The 24,006-nt window shown below is 42.9% G+C and overlaps 1 protein-coding gene across 1 annotated transcript in view; it reads right to left on the reverse strand.

Annotated features, from left to right (window-relative positions):
* The window catches only part of ppp1r9a (protein phosphatase 1, regulatory subunit 9A), a 117,228-nt gene extending 99,852 nt beyond the window's left edge, over positions 1-17,376 (reverse strand). The window contains 2 exon segments of the mRNA XM_060942748.1: positions 13,659-15,077; positions 17,168-17,376. Coding sequence (XP_060798731.1) covers positions 13,659-14,969 — 1,311 coding nt within the window. The 5' untranslated portion in view covers positions 14,970-15,077; positions 17,168-17,376.
* Between the last annotated feature and the right edge of the window lie 6,630 nt (positions 17,377-24,006).

Consider the following 24,006-nt stretch of genomic DNA (forward strand, 5'->3'; position numbering starts at 1 on the left):
AGGGTGCAGTCTGAACGTAGTCATAGACCCACTGACAAAAAGTGAACATAACATAGGATGAGATCTAGGATTCTAATCATTCCTCAGTTTTCTAGAAATAGTGAATTAGATCATTTGCAGCCAGGGTTTGAATAACCGAGACTAATTTTATGAGGTTCATCTGGTATGACAAGTCATGTTCTCAATAATGTGGCTGCTGATGAGCTGGACAGGGTGTTAAAACCTGGCTAAAGAGCTGAAGAGCAAAACACTGCACTGCCCTTTCTGTGTCCTCTCCATCGATTGCTCAGCAGTAGAGCTTTCACGGTTTGAAATCGTCATGGTATGATAACTGTGATATTTTTAGAGTAGGTTATCACAATATCACTGTATTAATCAACAATGGTTGAATGCATCTAAAACTCAATTTATTACTAAATCTTTGCGCAAAAGTCTCTTTGCACGTCCTTGTATAGATCTATAAAACAAAAACAAGATCAAATCCCAGAATTGTTTGTCTTTCTGCAGGATGAGATTTGTGGACATAAGTCCACAATGTCGAGTAATGTCACTGAAGGAGGTCTGTATTAATTAGGATTGACCTGCATGCGATAAATCACACAGATGGGCATGTCTTCGTGTTGTACACGTGGATGTAGCACTAAAATTACTATGTGTACTTAACACGCATCATATGAATATAATATTTGACCTTAATTGTAAGCGCTTGTTGTAGTGCGCTTGGCTGGAACCCCTTGAAATATTGCGTCTAACTGTACGTATTTTCTATATTTTATTGGTTTGTGTTTTACACTTGGCCAATGGTTTCAATTTTTGATACCAACATGTCAGTTTGGATGGAATATATATTACCTGCTGGTCATTTTATAGACGGTAAAATACAGCATAATCTTACTTAATCAGACACTGGACTACTGATCGAAAGGTCATGAGGTCAAATCCCAGCACTGCCAAGCTGCCACTGCTACGCCCTCGAGCAAAGCCCTTAACCCTCAACAGCTCAGTTGCATAAATGAGATAAATACAAGTCACATCTACCGAATGTCATAAATGTAAAACCCCCGGTATTACCTCACATCCCCCTGTAAAACTAAACCAATTGGGAAAACACTTTAGAAAGATATATTTGAGAATGACTCTTCCACAAAATCATGTTACTTTTATACGTGACTGCAAAGAAAGGCAGTGTTCTGAGCCAAAACATTTTCAATTTAAACTGTATTTTGGGGAAAAAAAAAATCAAATGGTGAGGTAACTATTTAACCATACTCCATGACAAACCAGGAATCCACAATGATTGCAGCAGGGGTGGGCAAAAAAAAAAAAAATCATCAACATTCTAACAAAAAAAAAGAAGAAGAACATTCAAAACGTCATGATCAAGGCAGGATAAAACCTGACACAAAGCTTTAGTGTTTTATTTATTATGTTTATAGTAAAGTCCTTAAAGAACTTCAGGAATACTTCTCTCTCACACGGTCACAAACGTCACTAAACATTGTTGTTCTTAGACCACATGACACCTCCCTAAGCAGTTTATGATAACTGACATAAACCCATAAAAACAGTTACAAAAGGATATTCCCATAGGCAAAAGGTATAATATTAGTCTACAACCCCAAATCAGAAAAAGTTAAGATGGTATGTTGAAACAGAAATTATTAAAATTGAAAATGATTTGTAAATGATCATTGACCTGTATTGCACTCAAAACAATACAACAGCACAATATTTGACCTCATGCATTTTATTGTTTTTTCAAAATAAATACTTCTTTTAATTTTGATTCTTCCATCCATCCATCCATCCATTATCTGTAACCGCTTATCCTGTGCAGGGTCACAGGCAAGCTGAAGCTTATCCCAGCTGACTATGGGCGAGAGGCGGGGTACACCCTGGACAAGTCGCCAGATCATCACAGGGCTGACACATACCTGTAGAGACAAACAGCCATTCACACTCACATTCACACCTACAGTCAATTTAGAGCCACCAATTAGCCTAACCTGTATGTCTTTGGACTAGGAATGGCGAAAACTAAAAAAAATCTTGGCCGACCACCGAGCCTCATTAGCCGGTTAAAGTCGGTTAACCTATGAGTTTAAAATTCTAGAATTGGAATTATTAGAATCTATTCTAAATCTAACCGCGAGCATCCGCACATTCAGTCCCAGTCGCTGCCCTCCACTCACATTACCTTTTCTACAGCGCGAAACATTTAGTCAAACGCGGCACTGATGTCGAGGGGTTTGTATTGGAGCGGAGGACAAATGGCTCCAGCTTAGAGACAGTTTCAGTTGGCCATAATGGCGTTGAAAATAAAGTCAAGTGCTAGAAGAAGTACATAACATTCAGTGATGGGAATAACGGCGTTAAAATAAAGGCTGTTATAACGCCGGGTAATCTAATTAATTAGCTACAATCGTTATAACGCCGTTGCCAATATCGACACGCCATTACTGCATGGTATTGAAGTTGCTCTGAAGCCGTCACCGACTTGGCTCACAGACATAAAAGCTGCGTTTGTCACTCCCCCTCCAGACACCGCTGTCATTTCATTCTCTCCCTTTCCCTCCAAAAGTCGGCATCTGCGCCTTTAGTTTGTGTGGAGAGATATGATCTGCAATAACATGCATTGTTGGCTACAGACCGAAACATACTTTCAGAATGCACTGGCCAAGGCAGGACTAAACTCGATGTGCCTTCTAATAATAATTTAAAAAAAACAGAACGGTGCGCCTTTTGGCCGATGCCGCCTTTTTCACGGCTGAATCGCGCAGATCCGATTTTTTTTTTAAGGGGGGGCGTTGGAGTGTCTGATTATAATTTCATCAAAGTAAATTCTGTATTAAAATTACTAAATGAGCAAATGCCGTTACAGTCCATGAAACAGGAAGTATGAGAAGAAAACAGTAAATCAGAAAGCTGCGCACATTTGCGCAGCTTTTGCGCAAACGTGCACAGCTTTCTGATTTACTGTTTTCTTCTCATACTTATACTTCCTATGCTTCATGGACTGTAATGGCATTCGCTTATTTAGTAATTTTAATACAGAATTTACTTTGAAATTATAATCAGACACTCCAACGCCCCCCCTAAAAAAAAAAAATCGGATCTGCGCGATTCAGCCGTGAAAAAGGCAGCATCCGCCAAAAGGCGCGCCGTTTGCATCCCTGAATTTAGTAATTTGTAAGCTAAAAAGCCTGTGTCTACACTTTTCTTTCGCCAAGTGGCAGCTGTCTTCAACTGGGGCGGGAGGGCGGGACATGACTGAATGGGTGTTTCTGATTTGTCAGCTGTCGTCCTTACACCGCATGGCATGCCCCAAGCGTTTACAACACAGAATTCCAGGTTCTCCGCTCCAAAACAATTGATTTTTTTTTTAACCGACAACCAAAAAAAAAATAACCGGTTGACATTGATTCAGTCAACCATCCCTACTTTGGACTGTGGGGGAAACTGGAGCAAACCCACGCAGAACATGCAAACTCCACACAGAAAGGCCCCTGTCGGCCACGGGGCTCGAACCCAGACCTTCTTACTGTGAGGCGACAGCGCTAACCACTACACCACCGTGCCTAATTTTGATTCTTGCAACACATTAAAAAAGTTCATACAGTAAAGCATTTACCACTTTATAATGTTGCCATTCCTTCTCACAGCACTTAAAAGATGTTTATGGACCGAAGAGACCAAATGATGAAGTGTTTCAGGTGTTATTTTGTCCCATTTTTCTTGCAAACAGGTCTTAAGGTGTATTACAGTACGGGGTCATCGTTGTCATATTGTTCGTTTCAAATTAACCACACATTCTCTATTGGGGACAGAGGGGACAGGCACCCTCTTCTTCCTCAGCCATGCATTTGCAATATGTGCAGAATGTGGTTTTCCACATAGAATAGAATGCCTTTTTTTTGTCACTGCACAACGAAATTTAGTTCATCATAGGAGAGCAAATCCGCTGCGTACGTGCACGTCGCCACTCTTGGGCACTTCAGCCCAAGGCCGCCCTACGTTAACCTAACTGCATGTCTTTGGGGGAAACCAGTAGCCTGGGAAATCCCATGCTGCTTTGCACAATCGTTCCGATCTGAAAAGACAGCATGGAAACTATGGTCTAAAGGCTCGCCTGAGTTAGGGAGCCAATCAGAGAGTGGGGAGGGGTGGAAAGACGGTGACGCGTACTACTCGACAAACAGAAGCTTGTAGTTTATTTGGGACTGTTTACGGATCACATTTAACATGGCGGCGAACGATACAAACCAAACTTTCGATCAAGCTTTAGACACTGTTCTGAATAGTTTCGAGCGAAAGTTTGTTTTAAAAAAAGAACAGCGTTTGGCGTTACAGTCTATTTTTGTTTTGCCTTCTCTTTCTCTTTCCTTCTCTTCTTCGTTGCTCTAACTACGTCACCGGGTACAACTGCCATGATTGGCCATGGGCTACGTATACGCCAAATGATAGACATTCGCAACATCCAATAAACGGCTGTTGACAATCGTAAACCACACCTCCCCTACGAGAAATTCAATAGGCAGATTCCAGACCATATTTCACTTGTGATATGGTCTGGTGTTAACCAGACTAGGAAACCAGAGCACCAGGAGGAAACCCACACAGACACGGGGAGAACATGCAAACTCCACACAGAAAGGCCCCATCAGCCGCTAGGTTCAAACCCAGAACCTTCTTGCTGTGAGGCAACAGTGCTAACCACTACACCACCGTGCCACCCATCATTTTCTTGTCGAAATATCTCTGGAAAATATGTGATGTTAAAGGAAGTATATGTTGCTCCAAAATCTCAATGTACTTTTCTGCATTAATGCTGCCATCACAGAAGTGCAAGTTACCTTTCCCAAGGGCACTGAAACAACCTCATACTATGACAGACCCTGGCTTTTGGACTTGCTCCTGGCAACAGTCTAGATGGTCCTGTTTGTCTTTGGTCTGGAGCACATGACATCCATTTGTTCCAAAAAGTACCTGAAACACTGATTCCTCTGAACACAATACATGTTTCCACTGTGTGATGGTCCATCCCAGATGCCTTCGAGCCCAGAAAAGTCCACAGTATTTCTGGACACAGTTAACATAAGACTTCCTTTTCACACAGTAAAGTTTTAACATGCATTTATGGATGTAACTCCGTATTGTAGCATTTGACAAAGGTTTGCCAAAATAATCCCGAGCCCCTATGTTTGTATCAGCTATAAATGAATGAGATCGCAGGTGTTCAGCTTAGGCTTGCGCCCTTGCCCTTTATGCACTGAAATTCCTCCAGATTCCTTGAATCTTTTAATGATATTATGTACCGTAGAGGGGCGGCACGGTGGTGTAGTGGTTAGCGCTGTCGCCTCACAGCAAGAAGGTCCTGGGTTCGAGCCCCATGGCCGGCGAGGGCCTTTCTGTGCGGAGTTTGCATGTTCTCCGCGTGGGTTTCCTCCAGGTGCTCCGGTTTCCCCCACAGTCCAAAGACATGCAGGTTAGGTTAACTGGTGACTCTAAATTGACCGTAGGTGTGAATGGTTGTCTGTGTCTATGTGTCAGCCCTGTGATGACCTGGCGACTTGTCCAGGGTGTACCCCGCCTTTTGCCCGTAGTCAGCTGGGATAGGCTCCAGTTTGCCTGCGACCCTGTAGAACAGGATAAAGCGGCTAGAGATGATGAGATGAGATGTACCGTAGAGGGTGAGATATACAAATCCCTTCATATCTTTCTTTTGAGGAAAATTGTTTTTAGACATTTCAATAATTTTTGCACCCATTTATTGACAAACTGGAGATCCTCAGCCCATCTTTTCTCATCAAAGACTAGGCCTTTCCTGGATACTGATTTTGTATGAAATCATGATTACAATCACCTGTTGACATCACCTATTTCAAATCACATCATTATTTAATTACCTCCACCAAGGAGGTTATGTTTTCGGTAGCGTTGGTTTGTTTGTTTGTTTGTCTGTTAGCAACATTACGTAAAAAGTTATGAACGGATTGCTCTGAAATTTTTTCCAGAGGTGTGACTGGGCACAAGTAACAATCCATTAAATGTTGGCAGTGATCCGGATCACCGTCTGGATCCCAGAATTTTTTAAAGGATTCTTGGCGGAGGTTTGCGTTCTCCGAGTGCTTTTCTAGTTGTTAATGAAGTTGATCAGAACAAAAAAACAAAACAAAACATGAAATATCTTGAGTTCATCCTGTCTGCAATGAATTACAAGTCAAAGTAAATTTAGAAATCACCGCTTCCTTTTTTTATTTGCATTTCCATACTGTCCCAACTTTTTCTGATTTGAGGTTGTACCTTCATCACTGCGAATGTCTAGTTCACTAACATCCAAATCAAGTGACAGTTTTTGTTCAAAGAAGACAAACGTCGTGACGACTGATGTCTAGCTCAGCTTCAACGTGAAAAGACATGTTTTGACATGTCACATTATTGCCAGTATTTGACTACTTGACAACCCAAAAGTGCACTGAGCTCCAATGTCACCTGTCATAACGCTCATGTAATAAAAATGTCTAAATCTCAACAATAATTTGATTCTAGTTGACCTCAAACTCATCAAAATTGGCAAAACAACAGCTACCAGCTATAAGAATTAGCATTTATAAGTGTTTTTCAAGGCAGCACGGTGGTGTAGTGGTTAGCGCTGTCACCTCAGAGCAAGAAGGTCCGGGTTCAAGCCCCGTGGCCGGTGAGGGCCTTTCTGTGTGGAGTTTGCATGTTCTCCCCGTGTCCGTGTGGGTTTCCTCCGGGTGCTCCGGTTTCCCCCACAGTCCAAAGACATGCAGGTTAGATTAACTGGTGACTCTAAATTGACCGTAGGTGTGAGTGTGAATGGTTGTCTGTGTCTATGTGTCAGCCCTGTGATGACGTGGCGACTTGTCCAGGGTGTACCCCGCCTTTCGCCCGTAGTCAGCTGGGATAGGCTCCAGCTTGCCTGCGACCCTGTAGAACAGGATAAAGCGGCTAGAGATAATGAGATGAGAAGTGTTTTTCAAAATAAATGTTTATGACACTAGCAAGCAACAAATCACTCATATCACTTGTAGTTTGCTTCTTATGGGCATGTAGTGATAGAAACCATTGCTTGTGGGCATGCACTGTCCAGTGGATTAGCAGATTAGCTAACCATACTAGCCACATACATTCAGCAAGGGCACAAACAATCTCTACTACTTTCTTCCAAACTTTATTTTTATTCATAACGTCTCGACCCACATTTAACCAGAAATCATGTATGACCGGGATATGTGTGTATGAAACCACGGTTATAAGTTTTACTTCAATCTTTGAGTATCAAACAGGAAATGGAAACTACTAAAGTTGAGGGTGGGAGGAGATGAAGAAAAGTCAGATCACATGCTCCATAGGGTTTACTCTGAAGAAACATTCAAGTCAAGCATTTGAATTTGTCACTTCAGTCTTTCAATTCTCAATTCCCAAATCTCAGCTCAAGCATCACTTGTTGTCACGCCATCGCTTTGTCGACTGCTGCTGTTGATGTAGCTGAAACTGCAGCTCCGTGTCACGTACAAAATGTATAGTCGTCGTTGCTTTGTCACTTGCTAGCGACAGCGTTATGGAGAGTTTGTGCAGCATTAGACACATCCCTTAAATGAAGCGTTAGTAAATACTGTAAGTCATCCCTGTCCGATAATATATAGCGAGCCAGCAGTGGCCATGTCTCATCTCATCTCATCTCATCTCATCTCATCTCATCTCATCTCATCTCATTATCTCTAGCCACTTTATCCTGTTCTACAGGGTCGCAGGCAAGCTGGAGCCTATCCCAGCTGACTATGGGTGAAAGGCGGGGTACACCCTGGACAAGTCGCCAGGTCATCACAGGGCTGACACATAGACACAGACAACCATTCACACTCACATTCACACCTACGGTCAATTTAGAGTCACCAGTTAACCTAACCTGCATGTCTTTGGACTGTGGGGGAAACCGGAACACCTGGAGGAAACCCACGCAGACAAGGGGATAACATGCAAACTCTACACAGAAAGGCCCTTGCCGACCATTGGGCTTGAACCCAGAACCTTCTTGCTGTGAGGTGGCAGTGCACCACTGTGCTGCCCTTTGGTGACACAATGCATTTCAAATTTAATACATCTCATCTCATTATCTCTAGCCACTTTATCCTGTTCTACAGGGTCGCAGGCAAGCTGGAGCCTATCCCAGCTGACTATGGGTGAAAGGCGGGGTACACCCTGGACAAGTCGCCAGGTCATCACAGGGCTGATACATAGACACAGACAACGATTCAGGCCCACTTTACACGGGGACGGTCTGAAACAAAAACGCAAAAGTCCATTTTCGTTCTCACTTTTTCCGCGTCTACATGACCGTTTTCAAGGAGGAAATCTGCGTCTATACGGTGACGCATAAATGTGTGGAATTCAATTGGATGTGCATGCCAGGCGGCTAGGTGGTGCTGTGAAAGACCTCCGCTATGTCTGCACACATGCGCAACGTCTTCTGTCTTGTCTGATCTGCACATCTGCGCCGCGAAAACTTTGACTACTCTGGCTATGGTAAGTAAGAAAGTAAGTAAAAAAGTAAGAGCATACTATACCCGCCTCTGTTCATTAACGGTATATGTGCAGATTCGGTATAGATGTTCGAAGGACTCCTGGACGTTTATTAAAGCTGCCAGAGCAGCTTGAAGGTCCGTTGGATCGATGTAATCAGACATGCTCTTACTTTTTTACTTACTTTCTTACTTCCCGGGCTGGCATGTACAGTATATGACATATGTATGATGTAAACGCGTACCCGACGTGAGCAGATCCGAGCAGAGTTTCGCGTATTGGGTAGTTTAGACGGATATGCAATGGGGGCTGTTTTTAACTTATCCACTCTGGAAGGCGTTTTCAATTTTTTCCGTTTTTCAGCCTCGGAAACGCCGTCCCCGTGTAGACGAAAGGCACTTCCGATAAAATATTTAGTCGTTTTTACCCGACAGCGTCCTCGTGTAAACGGGCCCTCACACTCAATTTAGAGTCACCAGTTAACCTAACCTGCATGTCTTTGGACTGTGGGGGAAACCGGAGCACCCGGAGGAAACCCACGCGGACACGGGGAGAACATGCAAACTCCGCACAGAAAGGCCCTCGCCGGCCACGGGGCTCGAACCCGGACCTTCTTGCTGTGAGGCGACAGCGCTAACCACTAGACCACCGTGCCGCCCAGCAGGACAGTCATTCAGAGATTTGGACAATAACTCAGATCACTAAGAGTGCCTCAGTACAGGCAGCTCTGACACTTGAAGCTCTTCTGAGCTGATATAAAGCATCACTGCCAAAAAACTGCCCAAAAACATATGAAATGAAAAGATAATCATTATTATAGAAACAGGTTAGTAGATATGCTGAAGTCTGTCGGGACTTGTCTTTTGTCCTCTTCAGTGAAATGAACTGTTTCTGGTCACAGCCCCCTCTACAGGTTCTCCCAAGAATATCAGGTGTTTTTTTTTTCCAAAGCACTAAGAAATAATACAAGAGGGGGAAATGCACTTTTTTTCATTGCTGTTAAGAGAAATAGCCTGTCATATGGGCTGACTTAGTCGGATAGGAGTAGCTGCATTTTACCAAACCACTTAAAGGAGTCCAGCTGGAGACAGACTGTTATTTGTTTGAAGGGCGCCAAACAAGTGTGCGACCTGACAGAGTTTCATATTCCATATGACTAATGAGCACTCTTTGTCTGATGAACTGAAGCCAAGGGCCATTTAACAATTCAGCCTGGTCAAATGTTAACCCAGGCAACACAATGCCAATTTTCAGAGGACTATTTACTCGGTTTAAAAGAGGACAATCGCCTTTCAATAGCCTCAGGGCTATAAACATAGTGAACAGTGGTAGGAGAAAAGAGATCTGTTAAAACAGAGCAGGACCAATTTAAAATTCAAACTACTGAGTCTAGTAAGGCAATGTGAAATATAAAGCATACTCTTTCCGTCTGTCTAAATTAGTCTCAATTATAGCAGAGGGTAGGAAATACGACATCACATGATATTAGTTACATGTTCTTTTGCATCTGTGTGCATGTGATGGAGTCAAAAATATTGGTTTTGACTGCAGAAAAACAACTTTTGTGATCTATGATTTTAGGATACAACAAATTAAGAAGCTTAAAGTGTCTTTACCTTTAATAATAATCTTATTCTCATCTCATTATCTCTAGCCGCTTTATCCTGTCCTACAGGGTCGCAGGCAAGCTGGAGCCTATCCCAGCTGACTACGGGCGAAAGGCAGGGTACACCCTGGACAAGTCGCCAGGTCATCACAGGGCTGACACATAGACAACCATTCACACTCACATTCACACCTACGGTCAATTTAGAGTCACCAGTTAACCTAACCTGCATGTCTTTGGACTGTGGGGGAAACCGGAGCACCCGGAGGAAACCCACGCGGACAACATGCAAACTCCGCACAGAAAGGCCCTCGCCGGCCACGGGGCTCGAACCCGGACCTTCTTGCTGTGAGGCGACAGCGCTAAACCACTACACCACCGTGCCGCCCCCTTTAATAATAATAATAATAATAATAATAATCACAGTTTGGCTAAATTGTAATATTACAAAAAAGTACAAAATTGATATAATCGTCTCATCTAAAAATTCACATGAAGAGTAGTATGGCATGTCATTGTATTTTCCTATTACAGATCTTTAAGACACACTGGACAGGCAACATCAGGTATTGCCATCCTTGTAGATATGATGACTCCATATACCCTTTTCCACCAAATCAGTTCCAGGGCTGGTTCGGGGCCAGTGCTGGTGCTGGGTCACAACTCGTTCAACTTGCGAACCAGCTGAGAACCAATTTGCTTTTCCATAGCTCGGGGTGCTAAGGGGAGCCACGTCATTACATCACTGTATACGTCAGTTACGTCGCTGCGTTTGCATAAACCTTGGCACGAACATCGAAGCAACAACAACACGGAGAATTAGAAAAAACAGCAACAACAATAATGGATGACTTCGCACTTGTACAGCTGCTGCTTCTGGCTTTACGGTGCTTCATTCAAAATGGCGCCTTCTCGCGGTCTTGCTATTGTTCTTGGTCTTAACAACTCCGCCCCCCCGCTGATGTAAGCAGTTCTTTCCTCTAGCCCAGCAAAGAGTTGGTGCTAGCCTGGAACCGGTGTTTCTGGCCCAGAGCCAGTTCTTTGTCAGTGGAAACAGAAAACCCGGTTCCAAACTAAGCACCGGCCCCGAACCAGCCCTGGAACTGCTTTGGTGGAAAAGGGCTCTATGAGATTCAACATCCAACTGAATGCTTTAAAGACTAATCCTGACCACACAAACGTTGATATTTTTCTTATTCCGTTGCCTGTACAGAATCTTGCTAATTGTAGATGTCTGAGAGGCTTGAAATAATCATAGCTAATCAATAGCACAAACAGAATAACCATAAAGTGCAGCTTTATGGCCTGCTCTCTGTAAATGACTAAATCAAAGTTCATTGATCTAATGGGGGAAGTGCAAATGGTCCATCAGATTTTAACTGACTGTAGAAATTGATTATTAATGTTTTCTAGAGTTGTCTTTTTGACTATTAAAGACAGATACTATGTTTTTTATAGAAAAGCATCATTCCAGCTCCTGTGTTGTTCTTCGTACAACGTTTCAACCTCCAGCAATTTCACAAACCCTTTCACAGAAGCAAACAAACCTCTGTGCTTCCCATTAGAACAACACAAATCACACACAGTCCCTTCCTGAGAGATTTGGCTTGAAATCGTTTCAAATAACAGTGAAATGAACACAGGAGACCATGGAAGAACACAGCGAGAGTATGAGCCAAAATGAGCTGTGAGGGCAGCAGCTGTTTTTGTGCACATCTCCCAACAGGCATGAATGGCCGTCCAAATGCCAGCGTAAGACACCGCATGCTCATTAACTAAATTACACTGCATTGATCAGGCAAGAGGAGGACTCAGAGCTCAGCCAAGGCCAAAATTGTGCTTCCTATACCGTACATTCATAGTTTATGCACAATTAAGACCTGGAACACATGCTAAAGCTGTACAGAATAAACCACAATGTGGTGGTGTAACGCAGCCCGACATGAAGCAGAGTTACTGTTATCACCAAAAAACGGATTATTTTCCAATAACAGCGGCACTGTTTTATGCCTTTTAAACATCCTCTCTCTCTCAGTTAATAAGACATAAAACAGTAGTTATGCTCCCAAGAAACCGGAAAAAAAAAATCCTCCATTCTGAATACTTTCCCAAGGTGGAAAACTTACCTGACCTTTTCAAAGCACTGCCACTCTTTCAACAAACGTCTCGATACAGAATGCTTCGCCATATCAATGGTTATATGTTTTCTTTTTCTAAATACCCACACATTTTTTGTTTTGTTGTTAATCCATTTGTAAGGCTTAGCTTGTGTGTTATGAACATGTTACTACAGAAACACTAATGTGTTCGGATGAGTGTATTAATATAACCCTGTGATTTGAATTATAGCCGGCACTGTTGTCAGAACCGCTGTTGTAGAAAAGTAATCAACATCATCTGGCCAATCAGATTCGAGAATTGAACAGTGCACAGTGCAGTGGTATAAAGCAAATATATTATACCGCGATACTTGAAAGCATTCACAGTCAGTGTGTTTACATGCACATAGAGAAAATCGAATTTCTGCCGTAGCTCGACTGAAATCGAAGTTCTAAATGCCATGGAAACCCTATCGAGCTACGTAGTCGAGCTACTTACTTCAGCACTGCCCCTTCCGGAAGTGACGAGTGACGAGACCACAAGCGGGAAACACAACAGCCTCGGTCGGCATGACAACAGTAGTAGAAACGTGCACTTCTGGAGCAATGAGGAGTTCATGCTCACTCAGCTTAAGGAGTTGAATATATATATATATATATATATATATATATATATATATATATATCGATGTTGCTGTCCTCGTCGTCGTTGTTCTTGTGAACACGGAACTGATAACTTTGTTTACACTCTTGAATAGCTCTTCTTCATGACGACAACCGGAAGTGTACCAACACGATGGGGCGTGTAGCGCCACCTGTGGCTCGGGTGCACAATGTACCTCACACAATAGCTCGATTTCCTTGTGTGCATGTAGGATTGGATTTCTCTGGCACCCCTGCTGGGACCCTTAGCTCGATTACCAACAGTAGCTCGATTTGGATGTGCATGTAAACGTACTGAGTGTTTTACAAACAAAGCACCAACAAAATCAGCATGACCTCACAATAGTAATTTGCCTGACACAAATCGCAATGTTCCAAAGGTTAAAGTTAGGATTAGGCCAGATTCCTTTCTTCAAAATCTCCAGTTTTACTTTTACAGTCTAAAAGAAGTTTTGTTTTTTTTTAAATAGTAATTAACACTGGAAAATGAGAAAAAAATAAACATGTTACAAAAACACGTTACAAAATTCGAACATCCGATCCATTACTGGTCACAGTGAGTAATAATTGATTCATGAAAGATCAGAAGCCTGACAATATCCATGGTATTCAGAAAAGAGTTTTTCAGTGTTATTAAATTAATATATCACAATATTAATATTGTATTTTCATATCTCTCACACGTAATGCATGCTCTTTAAGTGTATGGATTAACAATGTAGCACGGATCTGGATGAACGTACCGTGATCGAGGCAGTGCTGAATCGTATTTTCCGATTTGGAGGAATATCTTCCTTCTCCTCCTCAGGAAGACCAGGAATCTCAGTGATCTCTGATCCAGGATCATAGCTAACATCATCATCCCCATACAAATCATCCTCCACGTCGGTGCAGCTCTCTCCCCAGCCCTGGTAGCAGGCATCTCCATCAGCATTGTAAATAACCCTCTCATTGCTACAGTATTCCTCATTGGGCTCCTCCATATGATGAGCTGCTATCCGGCTGGAGTCATCTATAGGCTCCTCTATATCCTTTTGAACCTTAATATCTGCTGAGACAGATGTATCCTTTTGTGGTCTGTCATACACTGTAGTGTCATTGACTTGAGCAGAGTTTGTGCAAACTCCAGCAGAATCTTCAACCTGCTTGTGCTCACTAGATCCATCTACAGCCTTGCTGGTTCCTACATCCCCATGTCCTGCCGCAGTCCTCTCCTGGACTTCATTCCCCTCAATAGTCTTTTCCTGCTCAGACAAAGGACTGGGACTGAGAAGATCTTCTGAGGAGGACGAAACTGGAAGAGTGTGCTTGCTCCCAACACGTGTCCTGCACACACCTTGTGATGGAGACTGACGAAGGCTGGCATCATCCTCACTGGCGTCCCCATGTCTTAGTGAGCCATCCGGTGAATAAAGAGGGCGACCGCTTCCATAACTTCTGCGGAAAGTGGAGCCTGATCCTTGATGGTCTAAATTCTCAAACACAGCACTAAGCTGGCTGACTGTTGGCGAAGACGCCTCTGTTCGTGAGCAAAGACTGTCCAAGGAGTCTGTGCTGCCCCTGTTGGAACGTGCCCCTCTCCAATCATCCAAATGCTCATGAGAACCCCTCTTATCTCTGCCATATGAGTACACAGGAGACTGGGATGTATCTCTAGAGCTCTGCTCAAAGAGCTTCCTTGTCTCTGAGAATTTCGAGTTGCCGGTTCTCTCACCATGCTGAAGTTTGATCACTGAACCATCTGCCCGGTTAATGAAATTGGTCGGCTTGGTAAGTTTCTGTGGAGATGTCTCGTCTCTTCCTCGAGGCTTCCCAGAACCCGTGTTCTCTGTGCCCATCTGCATGAACATGTCCTTGATTCGGCTGACGTGTGCGCCATACTGCCGACCCCGGGGCTGCCGGATCCGCTCTGGATCTTTGCTCTTGGTGTCGCCATCCTGTCTCGGCTGATCGAAGGCCTTCTTGAGAGCCTGAAACTCTGCTCTGTAGGCATTCCTGTGCGGAGAGGCACTCCTCAGGGTGGTCCTCTCTGCCGAAGCCTCCGTCTTCAGCATCTTCGCCTTGACGACGGAGGAAATATTGGCTTTCAAATGTGTAGTAGCATCACTAAGTGTCAGTTTTGTGATTCAGTATCACATTCTGTTGGATAGCATCACAGTAACCTGGAATGAAAAAGAAAGCACGTTAGACTGTGAAGTTGTTAAACTGTACCGTACTGTATATTTGGATGTTTCCTTGCACTGCTGTATCTTTTCTGTAAGGGTAGGGCTACTTTCTTTCACAAAGGCACTTGGTGCAGCATAATTCACTGAGTGCACACTAATGAAATAGAGCTCAAAGCAAAATGTTTTTTTTTTTTGTGGTGATCATTTTCAACAGTATGCTAGTATGCACTATGATGACAGATTATTCAACATAATGACAGACTACAAGGATAGAAGCATAACGTAGACACTCTTCTTGCCAAATAACACAGATCTTTAAGCTGTATGACTGTCCACCGCCCCAGACTATCCACGAGGACCACCCGACTGTGCATAGGGAATTATTATTATTATTATTATTATTATTATCCGTCCATTATCTGTAGCCACTTATCCTGTTCTACAGGGTCGCAAGCAAGCTGGAGCCTATCCCAGCTGACTATGGGCGAGAGGCAGGGTACACCCTGGACAAGTCGCCAGGTCATCACAGGGCTGACACATAGAAACAAACACTCACATTCACACCTACGGTCAATTTAGAGAAACCAATTAACCTAACCTGCATGTCTTTGGACTGTAGGGGAAACCGGAGCACCTGGAGGAAACCATGCAGACACGGACAGAACATGCAAACTCCACACAGAAAGGCCCTCGCCGGCTGCTGGGCTCGAACCCAGAACTTGTGAGGCGACAGTGCTAACCAGTACACCACCATGCTGGCTGTATTTTCCATCCATCCATTATCCGTAGCCGCTTATCCTGTTCTACAGGGTCGCAAGCAAGCTGAACCCTATCCCAGCTGACTATGGGCGAGAGGCGGAGTACACCCTGGACAAGTCACCAGGTCATCACCCGGCTATTATTATTATTATTTAGAGCTGTGGGTGGCACGGTGGTGTAGTGGTTAGCACTGTCGCCTCACAGCAAGAAGGTCCGGGTTCGAGCCCCGTGGCCGGCGAGGGCCTTTCTGTGCGGAGTTTGCACGTTCTCCCCGTGTCCGCGTGGGTTTCCTCCAGGTGCTCCGGTTTCCCCCACAGTCCAAAGACATGCAGGTTAGGTTAACTGGTGACTCTAAATTGACCGTAGGTGTGAATGTGAGTGTGAATGGTTGTTTGTCTATGTGTCAGCCATGTGATGACCTGGCGACTTGTCCAGGGTGTACCCCGCCTTTCGCCCGTAGTCAGCTGGGATAGGCTCCAGCTTGCCCGGGACCCTGTAGAACAGGATAAAGCGGCTAGAGATAATGAGATGAGATGAGACGAGATTATTATTTAGAGCTGTGGGCGGCACGGTGGTGTAGTGGTTAGCGCTGTCGCCTCACAGCAAGAAGGTCCGGGTTCGAGCCCCGTGGCCGGCGAGGGCCTTTCTGTGCGGAGTTTGCATGTTCTCCCCGTGTCCGCGTGGGTTTCCTCCGGGTGCTCCGGTTTCCCTCACAGTCCAAAGACATGCGGGTTAGGTTAACTGGTGACTCTAAATTGACCGTAGGTGTGAATGGTTGTCTGTGTCTATGTGTCAGCCCTGTGATGACCTGGCGACTTGTCCAGGGTGTACCCCGCCTTTTGCCCGTAGTCAGCTGGGATAGGCTCCAGCTTGCCTGCGACCCTGTAGGACAGGATAAAGCGGCTAGAGGTAATGAGATGAGATGAGAAAATCTGGTTATGCATTATGTGTTGATGCAAAGCAAACTGGGAAAGAAAAAAGAAATATCTCACCAACTTCATCATCACCTAAACAGGAAATGACAGTGAATGCACTTCTCCAAGGCAAATCTACACTCCAAGCGTTTTAAAGTCCCTCATGTGACACCAAACTGCGACACTTTCACTCGAGGCAGAAATGAAGCGCTTCTCCAGGAGCCAGTGTGACGCTCATGTCTGCTACAACATCCACCCTTTCCATCACACCTCTTTTACATGCACGCAAATAAGGCGTAGAAAACGACCCATTTATACGAACAGGAAAACGAGTAGAAAAGCAGAAGTCGACGATCAGCTGCTCAACTCTATTGCTGTTTCTGTTATCAGGTTCAAAACAAAAGGGTGACTTACATCCTGTCCATCTCTCGGTCCGTTTCAAAACTGATGCTCTCTCTCTCTCTCTCTCTCCCTCAGTCAACACAAATGGAGCTCCTCCTTCTAGAAACCAACCGAAAACGGATGTTCATATAGACTACCTATATTATTATTATTATTATTATTATTATGACTGAATTCCATTACCGACATGGACACCTTCTGCATACCGTTGAATGCTTTGACACCCGAGCCGGGCTCTTACACACACACACACACACACACACACACACACACACACACATATATATATATATATATACTGTATATATACACACACACACTTACACACCGCTAGGCAACGCCATTGCAGAATACGTGCTGTTGCAGACATTCTCGCTCATTATTAAACACAAGGAGGGGGGGACGTCAATAAAAACAGCGCTTGTTATCGCGATATCAGTACCACATCACGTCCTGGCATGATATTTACAATCTGTAACCCGTTACAAAAGCTACAGTATCATTATCTTTCGTGTCTGGGGGATTTTATTGTCGTGCCGAGTGTCCATGTGACAGGTGCACAACCTTATTTACAACACAATGGTTCGTTCCGATAATCGGCTTGCGGTGGAGGGAAGTAGGGGTCCGCCAAACCAAACCGCAGTGTGGCAAGAAACTGTAAAAAATAACAGCCTGTAACTGCAGCTGTGGCATAATAATATGTCAGAAAAAATATATATATAATTTTTTTCGGGCATGATATTTCGTTTAGGTTTCTTTAAAGGTGCTGTTTGTGATTATTAGAGCAGCCTGAGGAAATGAGGCAAAAGCCATGTTTACATCTGATCTGGAGTCTGATTTGTTAAGGTACCGTTATGAAATATTACACAGAGAGAAAAAAAAAAAAAAAAGGTTTAATCTAGAACCTAGATCCAGAATATCCGAGAATCACTGAAGGTCATGTTTACACTGTCAGAAAGCAGACCATTTGCAGGAATTGGTCACGTGTCAATTTTCCCATAGCAACAGCCCGTGGTGGGTAAGCTAACTTGACATTTAAGAGTTTGACCGGCGATGCGAAGCAATCCATTTCTATACTCGCTGTTTTTACCTTTTCTACTGTCTTTTTTGACCCGGATTTTCGTGTGTACTTGGAAAAAGGTTGCGGTTTTAACTTCTGCATACTTGCCAACTTTTCAAAATTCTCATGGGGGAGAAAAGTGCGTGAACGACATTTTCGATTGGACGAGGCGGGTATGATGCGCGGCTGGAACGATCAAAACAGTGGATCCCGATTAATTGCAAACCATTTCAGATTTATACTACGTTCAGACCCTGAAACGACCCATATCCGATTTTTTTGCCCATATGCGACCTGTATCCGATTTGTTATTGACAATCTGAACGACACAGATCCGATTTTTTTCACATGGACCCAGGCCGCTTGGATGTGGTCCTAATTCCGATGCATATCCGTTATTTTCACATGCGACTGCAGTCTGACCGGACAGGTCGCATTCATGCGACCTACACGTCATCAACAAGAGACAAACAAACAAAATCAACAATTCAAAAACTCTTTAACACTACATTCAGACTGCAACCTGAAACGACCCATATCCGATTTGTTATGAAATCCGATTTTTTTGTTAGGCCGTTGCCAACTTTTCAAAATTCTCATGGGGGAGAAAAGTGCGTGAACGACATTTTCGATTGGACGAGGCGGGTATGATGCGCGGCTGGAACGATCAAAACAGTGGATCCCGATTAATTGCAAACCATTTCAGATTTATACAATTAGACTACGTTCAGACTGCACCCTGAAACGACCCATATCCAATTTTTTGCCCATATGCGACCTGTTCAGACTGCGTTGGCTAATCCCGCCTCTTTGGTGGAAAACAACAACATTTGTACAGTTTTCAGAATTTAAATAGACTTTTATAGAATTGATCAAGCTAATTCTGCGTTGAGCCCTGTGATGACCTGGCGACTTGTCCAGGGTGTACCCCGCCTTTCGCCCGTAGTCAGCTGGGATAGGCTCCAGCTTGCCTGCGACCCTGTAGAAGGATAAAGCGGCTAGAGATAATGAGATGAGATGAGATGAGTTTCTATAACTGATTTATAACTTAAACCATCCTGTATTACAAGATTATAAGATTGTTCTGGAAATTTCCAGTAATTTGACACCTTCGGTCTCATTAGTCTGCTGCCCACATTAATCAGATTATTGTGTGAGTTCCGCCGCCGCCACAAAAACCACATCGCCAGGTCTCGCCTCATCTCCATGCTTTACTTGCAAACTTGAAGAGTGCGCTTTTTTTTTGTTTACGTATTACGTAGATGTGCTTATTACGTGTCAATTTGCGCATGCGGGACACTTTTGGGTCGTTTTCCGTTCATATTGGAGATCGCATACAAGTCTCATATAATTGGTAATGTGAACGGCCTAACAAAAAAATCGGATTTCACAACAAATCGGATATGGGTCGTTTCAGGTTGCAGTCTGAACGTAGTGTTAAAGAGTTTTTGAATTGTTGATTTTGTTCGATCAATTACATATGTTATTTACCAGCTGGGAGGTCCATATCGTGAAATACCGTGACCGAGGTCTTGAAAGTACTGAGCAAGGCCCTCTGGGTCAGTATTCAAGGCCGAGGTCACGGTATTTCACCATACGGACCGACCTTAAGCTGGTAAATAATATATTTATTTTTTTCTTTACCAAATTCTAACAGAAAACGAGAGCGCCCGAAAAGGAAAGCCGAGCCGAGCCGCCATTTTGAATCCTCATTCACGGCTGTAATGCAAATTGCTTCCTCCTCGGTATACAAGTGCACTTCCATGGCAGGAAAAAACTACATTTTGCTGCCTATGTAGTCCCCTATTTATACAAATAGGAGTCATTCAGGATTCAGCCATGTTTTTGCTCGGCATTAGCAAGAGTTAGTCAAGTGAAGTTTATTTGTATAGCGCTTTTAACAATAAACATTGTCGCAAAGCAGCTTTACACAATTTGAACGACTTAAAACATGAGCTAATTTTATCCCTAATCTATCCCCAATGAGCGAGCCTGCGGCGATGGTGGCAAGGAAAAACTCCCTCAGATGACATGAGGAAGAAACCTCGAGAGGAACCAGACTCAAAAGGGAACCCATCCTCATTTGGGCAACAACAGACAGCATGACTATAATATTAAGTTTTAACAAGAAGTCAGTTTTATTGATGTTATAAACTCTTCACTGATGGAAGTTCGAGGTTTTTAGCTTTCTCCTGAAATGTTTTCTTTTATTTCTTCTTCCTCAGGGTAGTAAAACTCGCTTTCCTGTGAACACTGTCGTTATCGCTGTCCATGCTGTAAAATTAATGCCATTGTGAATCCTCATTCACGGCTGTAATGCAAATGGCTTCCTCCTCGGTATACAAGTGCACTTCCATGGCAGGAAAAAAACTACATTTTGCCACCTATGTAGTCCCCTATTTATACAAATAGGAGTCATTCAGGATTCGGCCATGTTTTGCTCGGCGTTAGCAAGTTAGAGGTTTTTAGCTTTCTCCTAAAATGTTTTCTTTTATTTCTTCTTCCTCAGGGTAGTAAAACTCGCTTTCGCTGTGAACACTGTCGTTATCGCTATCCATGCTGTAAAATTAATGCTATTCTCCTGAGAAATGCTGGCAAAAATTTATAAGATTTTTGATAATCTTATAAATAAATCTTGTTAAAAAAAGATAAATGTTGAAAAAAAAAATGCTACTATGTTTGTTGTTGTTGTGAACAAGCAAGACGCCAGAGGTCCATAACCGGGGTCCGTATCGTAGGATACAGACCCGCTCGCCAGCCAATCAGAGCGCAGGATTTGGACCGTCAAAAAAATAACATAGGTTATGGGATTCATGTATCAGGCATGACATAGCTCAGAGTGAAAAATCTGAAATAATACTCGTGTTGAATTTTAATATAATAACAATGAAAGGGAAGTCTTAAATCAGATTTTTAGCTGAAAAATCTCATGCCTGAATATTGTATACATACACAGAAAATAACACAAGTGATGCTTTAGAAGAATGTTTATAATTTCACTTGTAAACTTTCACTTAAAACTTTCAAGCATAAATTCAAAATAGCACTAAGAATAAAATTTCTGCGACACAACTGCAAAAAGAAATTCTCAAGAGTTAAAAACATTTCAATACGATAAATATATTTCGTTTATACAGAGGTGCAGATCCTACTGTATATGCAATTTGATTATACTTCTTACTACAAAAAACAAAACATAAAATAAATCTTAAAGTGCATATCACGGGTAAATTCAGGAGTAAGATCAATATAATTCTCCTATTTTATATTAAACGTTGGTCAAATATCTGTCGCATTTTGTGCAATTTTTTTACCTTGCGCAATACCAGAAAAATTCAGTTGAAATCAAGCAATTTGAGGCGAATTGGTCCACCTCTGAAAAAACTTGGCATTTGGATTTCCCGGCAAACATTGATTTTCATGATGTCACGTGCGGGACGCCTCCTTCTGAATCCTACATCAGCGCTGGTTTGTTTATGAGAAAACGACCTGGTGGTTTTCTGCAAATTTCTTCAACGTTATCGCGTAATTATTAAAATGGTTAACAGATGTAGCGTAGGAGGGTGTAGCAACACCAATCTTGATGGGATTAGTACTCAGCGTTTCCCAAAAGACCAGACAATGAGAGAGAAATGGGAGCGCTTGGTCTACACAGGCTGCGCAGTGAAACTGCGCAAAGCTCGCACAGCCTGCTGGCGCTTCCACAGGTGACGTCACGAATCTGGCTCCAGACTCCCTTGGGATTTTTCCAGACGCGTTTTGTTATTTTATTTTTTTCTGTTGTAGACAGATGGCCTTGTGCAAAATTACCCTTCTGGATGAGTGTGTAAAGGGACATACTTTCATATAAAAAAAACAAAATTGGTCCAGAATATACCCTTTAAGTTAATTTCAGTGTCTCATAAGTACTTGTTACATACACACGTACAAATGATCAACTATTTTTAATTAAAAGATAAGATAACATTAAGAATTTACATAAAAGGGTATGAATGACCTATTGTAGTTTTGAAGAATATGTAATTTACCTGCTTTTACCCCACCATAAGATTGGGATAATTGAATCGCAATTGAATAATTGGGATAAATGAATCGCTTTGTAGTCTTATCTTGCAAAATGCGTTGGTCTGGCTGGTCGAACATTTGCTTATCCATGGAAATTCATTCTCCCATGCAACCTGGCATTTGCATTCATATTTTTGCCGTTTGGTATTTGGTTTAGTGGCCATGATGAATGACTGCTTGTAAAAAATGTCGGACAGCCTGGGTGAATCCTACATTACGGAAGTGACTGTCGTTCTGTTCGTTGATTGGTTAAAAAATCAGTTGACATCAGCAGTGTTTCTCATACGATTCTGATCGGACATAATCAGGAGTATTTTTAACTTGGCGGTAGGGATTTCCCAAAACTGAGAGATTATCCAGTTTTTAACAAATACGATCGGGAGGCAGGAGATGGAGGCTAAAATCAGGAGCCTCCTGCTGAAATCGGGAGGCTTGGCAAGTATGCTTCTGTCGTAAGGTAAAGCAAATCATTGGCTGTAAAAGAGAGTTTTTTGGACTCAAGTTGGTCGCCGCCAAAAGAAATTCACGTGTGAAATGGTGGATTTCTCAAGTATGTTTATAACTTATCATTTCTCCTTTATCATTCGCTTAGCGTGTGAAGATTCTTGAAAACAAATACAGATATATAAATACAGATATAGCCGCCATTTCGCACGTGAATTTCTGCGGCGACCAACTTGAGTCCAAAAAACTCTCTTTTACAGCCAATGATTTGCTTTAAAGGAACAGTCCACCGTACTTCCATAATGAAATATGCTCTTATCTGAATTGAGACGAGATGCTCTGTACCTGTCCGAGCTTTGCGCGACCTCCCAGTCAGTCAGACGCAGTCAGACGCGCTGTCACTCCTGTTAGCAATGTAGCTAGGCTCAGTATGGCCAATGGTATTTTTTGGGGCTGTAGTTAGATGCGACCAAACTCTTCCGCGTTTTTCCTGTTTACATAGGTTTATATGACCAGTGATATGAAACAAGTTCAGTTACACAAATTGAAACGTAGCGATTTTCTATGCTATGGAAAGTCCGCACTATAATGACAGGCGTACTAACACCTTCTGCACGCTTCGGCAGCGCATTGATACGGAGCTCAGATATCAATGCGCTGCCGAAGCGCTCAGAAGGTGTTAGTACGCCTGTCATTATAGTGCGGACTTTCCATAGCATAGAAAATTTATGACAGAAGTTAAAACCACAACCTTTTTCCAAGTACACACGAAAATCCGGGTCAAAAAAGACAGTAGAAAAGGTATAAACAGCTATTATAGAAATGGATTGCTTCGTATTGCCAGTCAAACTCTTATGGTTGTCAAGTTAGCTTGTTGCTATGGGGAAAACTGACATGTGACTAATTCCTGCAAATGGCTTGTCCCCCAAGGTACAATCTACACTACTGTACCCCCTAGGGCTCATTATTGGTCCTCAAGATAACTACAGTGGTGCTTGAAAGTTTGTGAACCCTTCATAATTTTCTATATTTCTGTATAAAAATGACCTAAAACATCATCAGATTTTCACACAAGTCCTAAAAGTAGATAAAGAGAACCCAGGTAAACAAATGAGACAAAAATATTATACTTGGTCATTTATTTATTGAGGAAAATGATCCAATATTACATATTTGTGCGTGGCAAAAGTATGTGAACCTTTGCTTTCAGTATCTGGTGTGACCCCCTTGTGCAGCAATAACTGCAACTAATGTTTCTGGTAACTGTTGATCAGTCCTGCAC

Source organism: Neoarius graeffei, chromosome 16, assembly GCF_027579695.1.
Source record: "Neoarius graeffei isolate fNeoGra1 chromosome 16, fNeoGra1.pri, whole genome shotgun sequence".
NCBI classification, from domain to species: domain Eukaryota; kingdom Metazoa; phylum Chordata; class Actinopteri; order Siluriformes; family Ariidae; genus Neoarius; species Neoarius graeffei.